The 15,715-nt window shown below is 42.8% G+C and overlaps 1 protein-coding gene across 1 annotated transcript in view; it reads right to left on the reverse strand.

The window, feature by feature from the left end:
* The window catches only part of LOC142776416 (uncharacterized), a 43,378-nt gene extending 27,888 nt beyond the window's left edge, over positions 1 to 15,490 (reverse strand). The window contains exon 1 of the mRNA XM_075880041.1: positions 53 to 15,490. Coding sequence (XP_075736156.1) covers positions 53 to 721 — 669 coding nt within the window. The 5' untranslated portion in view covers positions 722 to 15,490. The remainder of the gene's footprint in view (positions 1 to 52) is intronic.
* Positions 15,491 to 15,715: the final 225 nt, after the last annotated feature.

A 15,715-nucleotide genomic window follows, 5' to 3' on the forward strand; every position in this document is an offset into this window, starting at 1 on the left:
GGAAGACTTCAATGCATACATGAATTACATCACAGATAATGAGCCAACTTACACGTCTCAGTTGCACGTCGTCTTCTTCCTGAGCCCCAGTTGTGGCTGCGGTAACAGGCGGAGTCAACACTGGGCTAGTCATCACCCTCGTCAGCAGCAGTCGAGCTGTGCTTCCTTTCGTAGCCCTGCCCGCGACTCGGACTCTTGTGCGAGCGCTGGTCATCGTTCTCCTGTTCCCTTTTTCATCGACGTCCGGATGTACGAACCCCCTCGGATTGAATCGCTGGCCAACGGTGTTGGGCGCTATCTCCAGCCGCTGCTCGAAGGCGCCATACGCGACGTCTGGTGTGACATCGTAAGGCGTCAGCGAGTTGTGGACAATTGGCAGCCTGATGCCTAGGAGCAGCCTTGCAAAAGCGATGCGAAGGACGACACTCAGGAACTCGGCACGGCTGGGTTTCGAGGCCTCGCTCGAAGATTCGGGATTCAGCGCCTGCTCGGAAACAGGCCCTGAGCCATCTTCGTAGTAGTATCTCGGAAAGCTACGATCTGATGGCACTGCCGCTGCTTGCCACGGAGCTTCTGCCAGGAAACATAAATCAGCTGGTGATGATGCAGCCCACGTTGGCAAAGGCGTCCATTCACTGTGGAAAGTCCGGACTGGTGGTGAGAAGACGCTGGATCGCACGGCGTCCCCGTAACACTGAGGCTGCCCTTGAACTTGCTGCATTCTCGCCAAATGCAAACGTGGAATGTCGAAGGACGGGTACAAGCAGAACGAGGCAACGGCGCGTGCGACTCTGGAACTTCTTTGTCTTCGCTGCCTCACGGCACGCGCTCCGGAATCAAGAGTTCTTGTTGTTGTTCACCTATTGATTGTGGCGCATACCCACTATGGGGGACTGGCCAAGAATCGAGTGGTTTGAAAGTTATTGTTCAGATATAAAATAATGAAGATGTATTAGAAAGATTACTGATAACCTAGAAAATTATAGTATGTGATCTAATGCATACAATTCTTTGAATAAAAAACGAATTTATTCTTAAAAAAAAGAAATATTCCGATTTATACGCATATATATTTGTAGACACGTTAAATGATTGAAATATAATAATTAGTCAGTCTATTAGTTTCATCAGGATAGTTCCGGACGGCCACTCATACTGTTGCAGTAGAGAACCCAGAAATGGAAGCTCCAAATGGCAAAATGGCAGGCAGAGATAAGTCAATACCAATACCACACAAAGGTATTTCTATTATAGTATTTGTATTGTGTTAAACCGCACGCAGGTCAAGAACAAATGATCTATTGTTACAAGTTCAACAAAAAACGCATACTATGCGAAAGGGCATGAGCAGACCTGTGTTTTGAGAAATTTATATTTGGAACCCGGCAACGCGGCCTTGTGATAGCTACTTCTTGTTTACGAGTGCGGCAAAAGTCTCTTCGCCATGGATATAATAAATGGTGATATTCGATAGACTTTGTTAGTGCTGAAGCTCTAAAGACTTCCATAAGCGTATGTCTTCGGAATCGTGCAGCAGTCACATAAACGGATGATGGGCAGTGTGGTAGAATTAGTTCGTTAATTGACGACTTAGCGAAGAAATCAGCTATTTCATTTATGAATAAGCCTCTATGTCAAGGCGTCAAATCTCAAGTTTTCTCAAATGTGCAGGCACTAGTGCACGGAACACCTTTGTTACTTGATTATAAGCACAATAGAGAGTGCCGTACAGAGAGATAGGGAAGCTATTATTATGACACCTGATGTAATTGCTGTATCTAACTTGCGTAAAGTGAGCGATGACTACTGCCAGAAATTCAGCCACAAAAACGGGCATGAAATCAGGAAGTCGAAGGAAAGAAATCCAATCGAAAGTCGGGCTGAAAGTACCAACCCCAGGCTTTTCATCACATTGCGATGCGTCTGCAGCAATAGTAACGTTCGTTTTCATACTGCTCCGATTATCTTGTAGTAAATCATCCAAAATATAATGGGGAAGTAATTTGGCAATATTAGAAAAAATATCGTCAAATTGAATTTTCACAGCGTGTGAATGATCACGACTCGGCATGATGTCGCATATACGTTCGTTTACAGGCTCCAGTAAATTTTCACAAATATAATTTGTGGCGTGTGAAATCGCGGCCATCTAGCACCAAAAAATGGTTCCGGGGAGAAAAAAAAAAGCTGTTTCTGAATGTCGTAACGGTGATTCATAAATTCCTAAGGATGTTTGAACAGTCAGAAGGCGAATATTTCAAGAAAGAGCAGCAACCCTCGATTCCAGATACAACACATTGTTAGCACATCTTTTAGGGAGGCCAAGGCATAAGCGCAAAGCTTCTCTTTCCAGAAGAATTAGATGCAGCAACTTGTAAGCTGGAACTCCAGAAAAATGTACTCAACTAAATTCCAATTAGTACGAATGTACATGAAATATATCATTACCAGTGTGCCTCTTCTGATTGTTATGCGGTAGTTGCTTAGCCTACGTAATATGCCTGTGGCCCGAACACCTTTTCTGGCGACTTATTCGATATGAGGTCGCCATTTAAGCGATATGTGACAAATTACTCCAAGGTATTTAACAGATTCCACATGTGGTATCTCCTCATGATGTTAAGACAAAGAGATGTGTACGGGGTTTCGAAGCGGGAAAACAAGGAGGACAAATTTACTCGAATTAAGTAGAAAGCAGTCGCAATCGAGCCAGCTCTTTATTATGGTAAGGTAAGTCTGCAGCCGTCCGTATATGGTCTGAATGTTATCTGCCATTTCAAAAAAAGCGATACTGTCTGCATAAACATATGTTCTTACATCCTGTTTAGGTCGAATGGTGCTCATTAGTAAATAAATAGCACCGTGAAAGCACTGAGCCTTGCAGTACTCCCGTCGTTTTTTATGAGTATATGATGAAAATCCATCTTTAAAACAATAAAATTTCCTGTCTTCAAGAAAATTGTGAATTCACGCTACTTTGTATGATGGGAAATTAGGGTATTGTAATTGATCTTTCAAAATACAGTGCTCCACAGTATCATATGCTTTAGCGATGTCTAAAATTACTCAAACTCCATATAAATATATATGTATATATATTTATATATAAGGTTACTCAAGCTCCATATATATATATATGCTAATGGAAGCCGAATTTCTAAATCAACGTGGGCATCCCAACTCGAACATCCAGCGCTGAACCCAATTTGACAGAACGTTGAATTGACCTCACGTTAAAAAGTTCATTATTCCGTATATTGATAAGTCTCTCAACCAAATTAACTAAATTTGATGTCAGTGCGATTGACCTTATGTTATCCAACATGTATTCTTCATTTTCATTTTTGAGCAACATTCTAATTTTGGAGAGTTTCCATTCTGGAGGTATCCATGCGTTCCCTAACGAAGAATTCACAAGTTTTAGCAAAAGAGTAGGCGATTCCTGTAGTAAACATTTTAACATACAGTTCATAATTCCATCTGGTCCGGGAGCTGTCCTCGGTAAGCATAGCACTGTCTGACTTAATTCAGCTACAAAAAAACTTCTGGAAATTTATGCAAGTTTTCTAGCATGGGCTGGATAGCCGAAAAATAAGCGGTGAAGTGGCATTTTAAACACTGCGCTATGTCTTCTAGAGGGGTGTCCCATTTCTTGCGGCGTCAAGACACATGACTGCAACGTTAAAGGGCTGGCAGTAGTTTTCTTGTCTGAAGGTAAGCGAACAGAGCCCGCTTATATCTTGATTTTGCAACATAATTGAAATGCCTACAGTCGTATTCTTCTTTCACGTGGTTCTAGCACGCCTAAATATGTCAGCAAGGAATTTATAGTCCTTCAATTTGGTTGGGCTTTGATTGTGAAAAAGTTTTCTCGAAGCAGCTTTTCTTCTTCTATAATTGCGCGTACACTCATCGTGCCACCAGCGAGAAGAGGATCGTTTATTCGATGGAATAGAAAATTCGGAATTGTTTCTAGATCTCTCCAGCATTGAACCAATTGTAGATGTTATCTCCTTAGTACTGGCCTTTCGAAGCTTAGAATGGCAGAACGGAGGCAGGCTTGAAATTCGTTATGGTTTATGTATGGGCGTTTTGGCTGGTCTAAAGTTATTGTTGGACTAGTAATATCAAAAAACTACAGGAATATGGTCGGTGTTAGTGCGCGAATCAAGAACAGCCCATGAGAAAACCTTGATTGCTTTAGAGCAAAACGTAAAATCAAATACTGAGCAAGTCTGACCTCGGACAAGTGTTGCATGGCTTTTATTTAGACATGAGAGGTTGGAATCAATAGTCCCTTCCCACAATCGCCTACCACAAGAAGTTGTCCTTAGGACCTAAGACATATTATGTGAACCAAATTCTCCTGTGAATATAATTTCCTTTCTACATGGTAGCAAAACACTGTCAAGATATCGCGTACTTTGCTCACCGGAGGGAAAGTAACACTTTACAGCTGAAAAAGGGTGGCATCCGTGGAGACAGTAGTCTAATGCTTATTATTTACCCAATCTGAGTCTAACATTCTGGAAGAAATTTTCGCCCTATGGCATAATTGACTTGATACAAGAATCATTAAACCACCACATAGTGATGGGCTATCTATTCGAAAAGAACACAAACCTGCGAGATGGAAATTTTTATCTGATGTAAGCCAAGTTTCTTCGAGAAATATATTGTCAAGATTAAAATTATTGTAAAAATATTGTGAGTCGATTGAGGCTCAGAATATAATACCACAGTTCCACTGTGGTACCCTCAACTGACCTATGGTGTCGGGCGCACCGCAGAGGTGCGTGCCGCGCCCTTGTTAGCATCTTTACGCGAAACGCCTGATTCATTCCGTTTAGTTTTGGCCTTCATATCGGTGAAGATAGGCGATCCGGTAGGTTGATTATTTATCATATTGAGCTCCATATCCGTTGCAGCACTTGGGCTCGGCTGAGGCGTATGGCGGTCCAAGTGCACCTGTGTTCCGGACTGCTTAGCTTTGTCTGCAGATGCAGAAAGTTCGTCCAACACTACACTGCGTAACTGAGTGGCATCGCTAGCAATGTCCGATACTGCAGGTTCTGTACCAGTCTGTACTCTTCGGCCAATCTGATTTGAAATAATCTGCACCAAACAGACGGAAAGGTTAGATATGAGCTTATCCAATGTTTTACTGACTGTCTTTTACACAGCAGTTTGAATGCCTCCGATATATTTGAGTCAATACAGGAAGTTTAGCGCGCTCTCATCCCAGAGTATCCAAAAGCCCTGTCTCTAACTATGTCAATGGCTTCCCTTCGAGAACGGTATTTCGCTTTGGGCTTATGAATTAGTGATGATGATGATGATTCTCGGAAGAACGGCGCAACCTATCCCGAGGGACGGGTACAAAGCGTGCTTCAGTATAATTTGCAAAGCAATATAATATACAAATAAAAGAGGCAAACAGAGAGACGAAAAACAAGGGCGAAGGTTATGCGAAAAAGATCATCTATATGGAAGAAAAAATAGTTCTGATAATTTCGCAATGTGATACTTTTTTATTCTGATATATTTTAATGCAACGGTACTGAACCGAAAGAGGAACATATGAGATAATTAATGGGTATATTTAAGGTAAATAGATTATTGCTTTGCCTTGTGCTTTGATATCTGCGACACGCAATAATTCAGATCTCAATCGTTTCTTCATGATTACAAAAGTTACAATGGAGGGAGGGAACGAATCTAGGCACCTGTAAATAAATATTTAATGACTGCATTCTGCATCGAAGTTTTGTTAGCGTAACTTCTCATTTGCCTTGTGCTGCCTCAAGAGCTAATCCACGGATACTTAAGGTGCCAAAACTTTGTGTCAGTATCTTGGGTATATTTAATTGTGCAAAAGCTAATAGGATGGCAGTAACTGAAAACTGAGGAGCCATTCCAATCCTGGAAAATGAATGGCAAGTGAATCGTTGGGCACATGACATTCATTTGATACACAATACTGAGTCATAGCAAATCATACACTTTGCAACCAAATGCCAGATATTTATCCAGAAAGTGTGCATTGTATATTGTGCATTTCAAATTTTGCATTTAGGTTGCCTGAGTCTTATTGCCACGAAGCTCGTCGTCTCGTCTCACTCGCCGCAAGCGCTTGACGTTTCGTACATTATCTTGACTTGGGTTTGCTGCTAATGCGTGCCCTTTATTTTAAGGGGGCCAATGGTTTGAAGAAGCCAGTGATGACAAATCATCCATGTTCCTGGTATAGTGGCCCAGCACGGCCGGAAGTGGAAAGCTCCCTGAGCTATTAGCGGGAAGTGGAAAACTAATTGAAATATCGGTGGAAGGACTCGTTGGGTTTTACAAGCTCAATTTCAACGCACGCATTTGCAATTATCGCACATTACCAAACAGCGACAACTACTTCTTGGCGTTACACACCATACTCCACAACCAAGACAGATGAAGAGAATGAAACATTGCCATATTAGCTAAAAACAGGGTAATGCACGCCAAAAAACAAAAAACTCCGTTGAGCCGGATTCAAAGCACTGACTAATGTGTAACCATTGCACAATATGGCGTTTCTACAGTCCACTGCTCTACCAACTCAGCTATTGACATAATGATTGGTGGTGTTTTACAAGCTCTATTTCAACGCGCTTATTCGGAACTATCCTACATCAGCATACACCGAGAAATACTTGTTGACGTTATACACTATACTACAGAGGCAAGGCAGAGAAAAAAAATCAATTGTAGCAATATTATCAGAAAATAGAATAACGCACGCCAAAAAAAAAAAACATTCGTCGAGCTGGATTTGAACCAGCGATCTATAGATAACCATTGCGCATTATGGCGCTATTAACGTCCACTAATTTACAAATTGAGCTGTGGACTTTTTTTAGATACCAGCTTCAGTGTATACATATCGGAAAAACAATATAACAGCACAAAAGATAATTAAAGGCTAAAAAATTTCACTCACTTATCTAACGTTACTCTAAAACTAGCGCTGTTTTAACAGTAATTTTACATGCTGCAGCCATACTACCACATGTGTGTGAACTTTTATTCTTCAAAAAATGTCTGAGGACTTTCTTTGAAATATTGATTCGCTGATCTGGCGTCAGCATCTACATTTCACACTGCAAAACGACATCTCCACCCACTAAGCAGTACAAAAATCATGTTTACGTTCTGTGAATCACCATCTTCACTCTCAATGGCCAAAAACTGTATTCCTTGAGGGTGCAGGGTAAATCTTTCTTAAGGGTGCGCTGCAAAATATTCCACTGAACACTGCACCCCAACCGTTCCGGAATACGTGGTCAATTGTTCCGACTCGTTTACGTGTGTCACAATGTACACCCCAGGGTAGATAAAAACCTGTTTCGTTCATCCAAGCCTTCACTGTCAACGTGGCAGTGAGCAAGCGAAAGAAAAACGTATTAACACCCTGTGGTATGGGCATCTTTTTTACTCGCTTAAGCGCGTCTTTTCCTCCTTTTGTACTACACTGAATTCTGTAGAGTGGCATAAGCAACACGATTTCACATAGGTCTCTCTGCAACATTTTCCTTTTTGTAATGACATAAATGCCTCATTGAAAGCCGACTGAACAAAAAGCGCGCTGACCTAACTACTTTTTTTAGGTAACCGCAAATGCTTCCGTGAATATGCTCAGTAGAAACAATGAGTTCAGGTAACGCATGACATAACCTCAGCTGCCAGGAAGGGATGTCCTACATTCCTTTAAAAATAAATCGGCTGACTATTTGTCGCGAAAACATATGGCTTAAACAAAACCCGCCATCACGGACTCGCATAAACAAGTTTGTTCTGCTAGTTAGCTCTCATGTGGAGCCCCAAATAAAGACTGCGATTATGCGATGGAGCATTTGTACATTTATGATCGAACAGTGAATTACTTGCATAAGGTACCAAAGTTTACTTATGAGAAATAGGTGTCAGACTGTCGCCTTAGCAACGATCGATAGGTTCAAGCAATTCAAGTTTTTAGTTTTCTTGTAGGTAATGAATTTTCTCATGCCAGTGTGGTTCACCTTCAATATCATTGTCCAGGGGTACTCCCAATACATAACAGGAGCGGTAAAGAAACTTAAGTTGGCGAAAGTGTCGAGAGTAGATGGCAACTCGCCATGCCCGAATCCGTGGCACTTTCCCCAGTTCACAGTACTTCCACTGGCAACACAAAAGGACTTGACTGTTTTAACAACATGCAGTATACTCTCTTAGTCAGTACAGAATATGGCAACATCATCGGCGTAGCTCAGCAAACGCACCTCTACATCTTGTAATTTAAAGCCACGTATCACGTCACTTTTTATCAACATCATCATCATCACCATCGCCATCATTATCATCATCATCTTCTTCTTCAACTTCATCACCATCAGCCTGACTACGTCCACTGCAGGACACAGGCCTCACCCATGTTCCGCCAGTCAACTCAGTCCTGTGGCTGCTGCTGCCATTTTACATCAGCAAACGAGACAAGGAGCACAGTGTTAGTTCCATACTTTCAAGTATATTTTTTATTAGGAAGTAGCACCTGCTTTGAGAATTTGTCTTTCAGAAAACCGTACTGGCAAACAGATATCAGGTTTTGTTAACTTTAAAAACCAATCAGATCTGCAATTGATGACTCCTTCAAATAACCTTCAAAATAATTACAACACAAAAAGAAGATATGAAATTCCATCACATTACCAACTTTGCATATTGGGCATAACCTGGTGATTTTTACGTCATAAGAAACACACTAGTAGTAAACATTAGATTAGCGTTTAAATATTAGATTAGCGTAAACTTTAGATTAGCATTAGATATAAAAGGCGCAACCGTAATAATAGGAACCTATTCTTATAACGTGACAGCAAGAATAGAACATTGTTAGCTCTGTTTACAGGAGTGACACGAAGATATAAAATGCACCATCTACAACTGTGATACAAATCGGGCCTTTCGAGAAGGAAATGGCATTTTACCCCTGCCTCACTTTGGAGGGCCAGGCGCAATTCCTAAAATGACAACACTTTGCAGACTACCGACCACCACGCCTCAAGCGTGTTGGCTCTGTGGAGCTTCGCTTTTTTAAGCTCGTGCTGTGCCCTCCCATCTTCAAGTACACTCCTACCGTGCGAAACAAAACGCCTGATGACATTGGCCACTAGATTTTCTGAAGTAGGGGTGGCGAAATACGTCTCTCCCAGTCTCTTTGGCCACTATAGCGGATGACTAGAATATCATGAGTGTTCATAACAATGATTTCACTTGTGTTAGTTTCTCATTATTTAACGCACGTGCACTTTGCGTGCTATAATTCGAAGTGTCTTTCACTCATACACACAAATCAAAGTCAACCGATGGTTGATATAACGATGCTGACTCATTCTGGAAGTCTCGGTAGGATGTGGCAGTTGCACTGTTCCGGGTTTTTGGTTCCGCTTTCATTGTTCGGCTATTACCAGCAACTGCTTTTTTGGAAGCTTCCACCGGACACAGCATCTTTGCAGGAATGGCTCCAGTTCTGTCATTTAGCCCGACAAACCAACTCTAATTTTTTCATAGTTCATAAATTTGATTTATTTCTGTACTGCGATATTAAGGTTTCCACTAATCTTGAGATGCCTCCAGCTAAAAAAAAAGGCCAGGCCTGCGCGGAAGGCGCAGCACAGTCACATAGAAAGCTAGAAGAGCACCCATTCAAAGCTTCTTCTAAACACTCATTGGGTAACTTCTGCAAGCCCACTTGCTCGGTAACAACTACGGCAATAATAATTAAAAATTTAGAATAGAAGGCGGGCGTTTCGGATGCTAATCTTCGACAATTTTTTGGAAGGCGTCGTATTCGCTTAAAAATTACGACAATTTTTGTTTCAATTGTTGATGGAGTACCTGAACAAGATGAAGAATAATGTCTGAAGTTGGTATGCGCCACATTAAATAGATAACAAAGAACAAGCTTTTGTAATGGGTTGGAGCTTTCGACGACCCATTTTTTGCGCTATTCACGTTGTGTGACGCCTGGTATTTCTTTGTTATGAAATTCTTTATTCTTCATAATATTGGCATTACTTTCCTCACATCCAACCCGCGTAGGGCAAGTTGGCCAACAAGTCCCAAGCACCGGCGTAGCTCAGTAGTAGAAAACTAGACTGGTATCCAGCGGACCCGCGTTAGAGCCCCACTGTGTCATTAGTACTAGATGTTTTTGCTAATTTCGCGCCATGTGGTTACGAACACCAGCAGAGGCGGCAGCGGAACACTACGGCGCTGCGCGAGACCTTAGTAGTGATCTCAGAAGAGCTTTTGCTGCAAAATAATTCAAGTATTTCTGAAAGTATCAACAAAGAATTCAATTACCTTTATGTTAAAGTTTTCGCAAGTGTTTCACTTTAATGATTAGACTAATGTTAGTATCTGCAGTTTTACGCACCAAAGCCATAGTATGAATGTGAGGCACGCCGCAGTACACGGCTCCTGAAGCATGACCACTCGTGTTGTTCGCGGCCGCTGAAACCGAGAAGAACACAAACCTCCGCCATTTCGCCTCCATCGTCTTGGGTCAGCAGCCGAGTACCGTCACCACAGCACTACACTGTAAGGCAAAAGGGTGTTAAAAGGGCGTGTGGTTCGTCCTTTTGGCGACTAATGGGGCAGCCACCACCATTATTCTCTTTAAGAATTAATGGCACCTGCTCTAACAGTTGTTCCCCACAGATGAGCTCAAGGGACTAAGATTTAGTCCTCACACTTACACCTCAGTGAGTAACCGTTAGCCTCACAATTCACCTCAAGAACATTTAGTCCTCACGTTTGCATCTGATAGAGAAACTGTTAATCTCCACATTTACACCTTACCGGGCAACCCTTAGTCCTCACAGTAGCAGTTTCCGGACGAACGGTTGATCCCTCAAATACTCCAGTCGGGTGAACTTTTGTCCCCACATGAAACATTGTTTTTTGTTTATTTTCAGCCAGGCCTAATACTTTTTTCACCTGTTTTTCTGCGCAGTGAGCAACAAATCACACAGAAAAGAACACGCGAAAAAGTAGTTAGCCACCTATGTGTTACTGCTTTCGAAATCACGGCAACAAAGAACGACAAAAGTGAGACATCGAAATCTTTTAGTTTTCTACATTCACATGAAGTTTCTCCATTATTTTAAGTGAATTCATGGTGAAGTGCACAAGTCCAATCTCGTTTCAAATCTTGTTCCCTCCTTAGGGAGCTCCTCTGATGGAAGCGATAGATGACCGGCATTGCAGCCGCCAGCGCAGGCAGCCTTCTGCCTGTTGTGTTCCAACGGCTGGACGTACAATAATATAGTAAAAATAGTTAGACAGACGTCACAGAAGATGAGGAGGCACGCATATGACAAGTACACGCAAGTTAATATAAAAACATGAGTGTAAAATATGGCACACAAATAACTTTACGTTCACATCTCGCAAAGTCCTTCTGAAGCTGCTCTGACAAAAGGGATGAATGACAGGCATCGCAGATGCCAGCGCACACTGTCTTCAGCACGCTTTGTGCCCATGGCTGCACAATATGTATGTGAAATAGTGAGTCACACGTGACAGAGGGTGAATGCAAATGAATATGGGAAATACGAGCAAAGTGAAATGAAACCATACGTAAGATATGTCATGCTAATAATTTCACCGTGATGTCACACATCGTCAACGACTCATTTCGATCCCCATAGCGCAACAGCTTAGGAGCGATGGCTGCAGCCACAACTCCGCGACCCTCCGTGCCGCTAACAAGTCGGCGAGTCCTAAGCGAGCGGCGTCGATCAGCTCGAGCAACCGAACGCGAGACCAAACACGGCGCTGCACGTGGAGTGTCTGCTGCCAGCGAACTTCGAACAGTAATGTGGCCCTTTTTCACAAACTCGAGCGAGTGCAGCGCGCAAACGCAAGTCCGCCGCCGCGGCCAGCGGACGGCGCCGAGCTGCTAGCGACCGACTGTAATGGCGACCGATTTTCAGTGAGTTCCAACGCTAGCGAAAGCCCCGCCAGCCCGTGCTGGTGCACTTACAGGGCGCGACATACTACAACCAAGCTCTTTACGAGAACCCGCAACGTGTTTTCGATGACTGCCAACACAACGACGAGGTCTCAGCCCAATATTGTCAGCCCGGAGCTCATCGCGGCGGTGAAGACAGGCGAGCACTCGATGAGCGAGTGTACGGGAGGCCGATGGCAATGGTGGCCAATTTGCAGGCGGTCGCAAAGCACAGGCGAACTGCAGACGCCGAAGCGGACCTTCGCGATGCATTTCGTGCGTGCGATATACAACACGACTGAGCCCGTTGCCGGCAAGTGCAATCCGTATCGGACACGCGACCAGTAGAGTAAAATAAAGAATGATAACCCACTTGCCTTAGAATCCAGCGCTGTTTTTTTTTTTTGCCCTGAGTCGGACTGAAGTATATATACGATAGGCCCAGTTGACTTCTCGGCCGCCACATTGGCCTCCCCAACTGTTGCAGTCCTGTGTTGGTCATGACTATCTTGAAGCTAGAGATATACAGCGCGGCGTGGTGAGGTGTCGAGGCTTGCTCCCGACTTCATGGGTGCAGCGAAACGCAAAAGCAGCAGCACACGCTCATCCAAGCGTACACACAAGCACCACGTCGTAATTATTAGATCATCGAATCCAGGCGGCCGTGGTCGAGCACTCCGAGCGCGACACACCGTGAACTGTCACCTGCAACATACGGAGAAAGAATGAACCAGCAGAGGAGGAGAAGGACATGTGTTCTGTAGACAAGGAGGGCTAGTCATCTTGGCAACGCTTTTTTCGCTGCCTGCAATGCCTGGGCGGTTCATTCCTTTGGAGCGTAAGTGGTTTGGCGCTGCACGCTTCCCTCTATGGCTGCTCCTCAACGGTCTATCCGTTCATCGCGCACGCCTATTGGGCTCCATTACTCCTTTTCGGGTAATTTTGCCTTAGAGTGTGCCTCGACGAACAGGTCGCACTTGGTGAAACCCCTCGCATAGTAACATGATCGAGTACTGAAGGTTTTCGTTACTTATTTTTGCCAAAGCATCATTTACTTCGCTCATTTCAATTTTGCATATATGAAGTTGGCTGTTCGTGGGACTGCTAAATCTTGTAGCATTTCGTATACGCGTCTTTCTATTTCACTAAAGCTGCAAGATGATAATCTCTGGTATCGGAGAGATCACTGGGAACTATTCAATGTCAAAACGAATGCTCTTATATAACGCATCTTTTTTTGTCTCTCTGGAACATTGAAAAGAGCCTAAGGTCAATGAATACCTATCACAATAAACATGTACTAAAAGTAACGAAGTAGGAATGTTTCTTTTTTTTTACCCATTGTCTCCCTGCATAAGATGTGTCTGTGCTAATAAGTTTTTTCTCGCTTATGGGCATCTGAGTGGACGTGAATTACGATTCCGTAACGTGAAAATTTAGATGACATGGGGGTGCGTGGTGAAGCACACTGCCACAACCAGGATGAGGACGATAAAAAGAAGACACAACGGTTAGATTGTATGTACAACAAATATTTTTGGAGCTAGTTCGTGAATCAAGCCTAACTAAAATATTGGAGCGCTTCATTTCATGAGGAAAGGACATGTCCTTCCTCAAGATGGTCTTGTGATCGCTCCGGACACGATTGTATTGTGACCGCAGCCCACACAACGATTCGTTCACTTCTAAGCGCGTATGTGTCACATATTGTCGTTTTTTTTCTTTCTACTGTTCACATTTTTCTTTTTACATTTCAAAGCCACAAGGTCAAGCCCGTATTTTGTTCATATATTATATGCTGTGATTTGTCTTTTTTAATTGTTCCTACTTGGTTTTTTGCCCTGCAAATTTTCACTGACGTGATGTACCTCTCTTTGAATTTGTAAATCCCTCTACAACAATGAGCCCACAGGGCGCTGTAGGTACATGTATAAACAAAGAAAACCACAGGGCCACGTCCGGCATACCCTGCTCACGTGTAGCTCTGCGCTTCGCGCATCTTGAGCTATCCAAAGCGTCGAGCACTGCGCTGCAAAGTACGACGAGTCCGATCTAATACAGACACTTTATTTGCCTTGCACGGCTCTCTAACAAAGCACAACGACTGTTCCCGTGTCAGGGCGAAGCAAAATGTTTCCGCTCTGAGAGAGGTACCTCGAGGTTTGCTGCACACTCTCGTGTGTTGCGTAACAGACGCATAATGGGTACTCCAGCGTGGCAAAAGGAAGAAATATGGCGTAGAGGAAACCTCGCAATGCCATTTACTGTTGGTATCATTTAAAACTTTTTTAAAGAGTCAAAGCTACACGCGCACGTGTTCCTTTTCTGCCAGTGTGGTTAATTTTTCCACCAGGGTGTGAAGCGAAACTGCCGATTGAGAAGGCGCTGAGAACGAGGCCCAATTAGGCAATTTCTTTTTGCTTTTGAGATGAAGCTCAAAGCGTCCTCCCAAGTTTTTCGCTCGTAACCAACAACCACGAAGCCGAAATGTCTACGAAACGAGCTTTTTAATGTATCCGCGATAACAGTCGACTTTTAATGTCACGATAATAGTCGACTGAAAATTTGGATGTTACTGAAGAATATCTGCAAAAAAATATCTTTTCTCTAAAGTTATTAGCTTTAGATCGAAGTCATGCGAAATCAACCCATAAAATAGTTGACGGATCGAAAGTGCCACTATCGCATTAGCTTATAATTGCGAAATGTGACCGCAGGAAACACACGGGAAAATTAACAGATCATGAAAAGCGGTTCGTGTTGACCTTTTTGTGAGTTCTGTTTCACTTTTTAATGTGCTTTTTGCAGCCATTTTTTCAAATAATGTGTGCGCAAATGAACTACACTCCAGTATTCCAAGTCTTAAAAGTAATACTCCAACTTCCGACACGTGGAAGCAAAAATGAACACCACAAAGCAACTTCTTCTTCATCTGTCTAATTATTTTGCAATACAGGACAACGAAATCGAAGGGAACAATTGAATTGTCAGTAGCATACTACTGTGTTCGTTGTGAATAAACAGCATTGAAAGTGTTTTAGGTATACTTCCTTAAAAAAAAAAAAACATCGTAGAGTGCTTCTTTAGAGTGACTTTTCTTTTGCTGTTACGTGACTAGAACAGCTTATCGCGAATTCAAATGTAGTTCAACATTCCGATTTCTCTCGTATACGCGCACAATGTAGAATATAACGAAAGATTTCATACTTTATCTGATATGTGGTGTTTTTTGACAAAAGGGTTTACAACAGATAGAGCAAGATGTTATCATTTTTTCATTGCGCTCCAAGATGGTACATTTGAAACGGAAGGCAATTAAAATGAATGTATTAGGCACTATGAAAAACTACTGATCTTAAATGGCAAGACATGAAGCAGTCAAGGGGCTATGGTAGAGTGAACCCCCGAAACCATCGAATTTGCAATTTTGGCACCGAAAATTCTACTGTACTCTGATAAACAAACCTGTGGAAGTCCGACATTATGTGCCTTTTCAAATTGGTTCATGCGCCTATTCAAAGTGCACCGCCCGCGCTCTGGCGTAAGCAGTGCGCACCTAAAACCTCCTTTTCTTCAAAAGGCGTTTTCTGTACATTATTCAACATCAATGTGCTTTTCCTCAAAAATTTTTTTCATTTATTTCAACGAAACTTTGTAAGCGTGAACTACAACTAGTTGGAAAAATCTTAA

Source organism: Rhipicephalus microplus, chromosome X (assembly GCF_043290135.1).
Source record: "Rhipicephalus microplus isolate Deutch F79 chromosome X, USDA_Rmic, whole genome shotgun sequence".
NCBI classification, from domain to species: domain Eukaryota; kingdom Metazoa; phylum Arthropoda; class Arachnida; order Ixodida; family Ixodidae; genus Rhipicephalus; species Rhipicephalus microplus.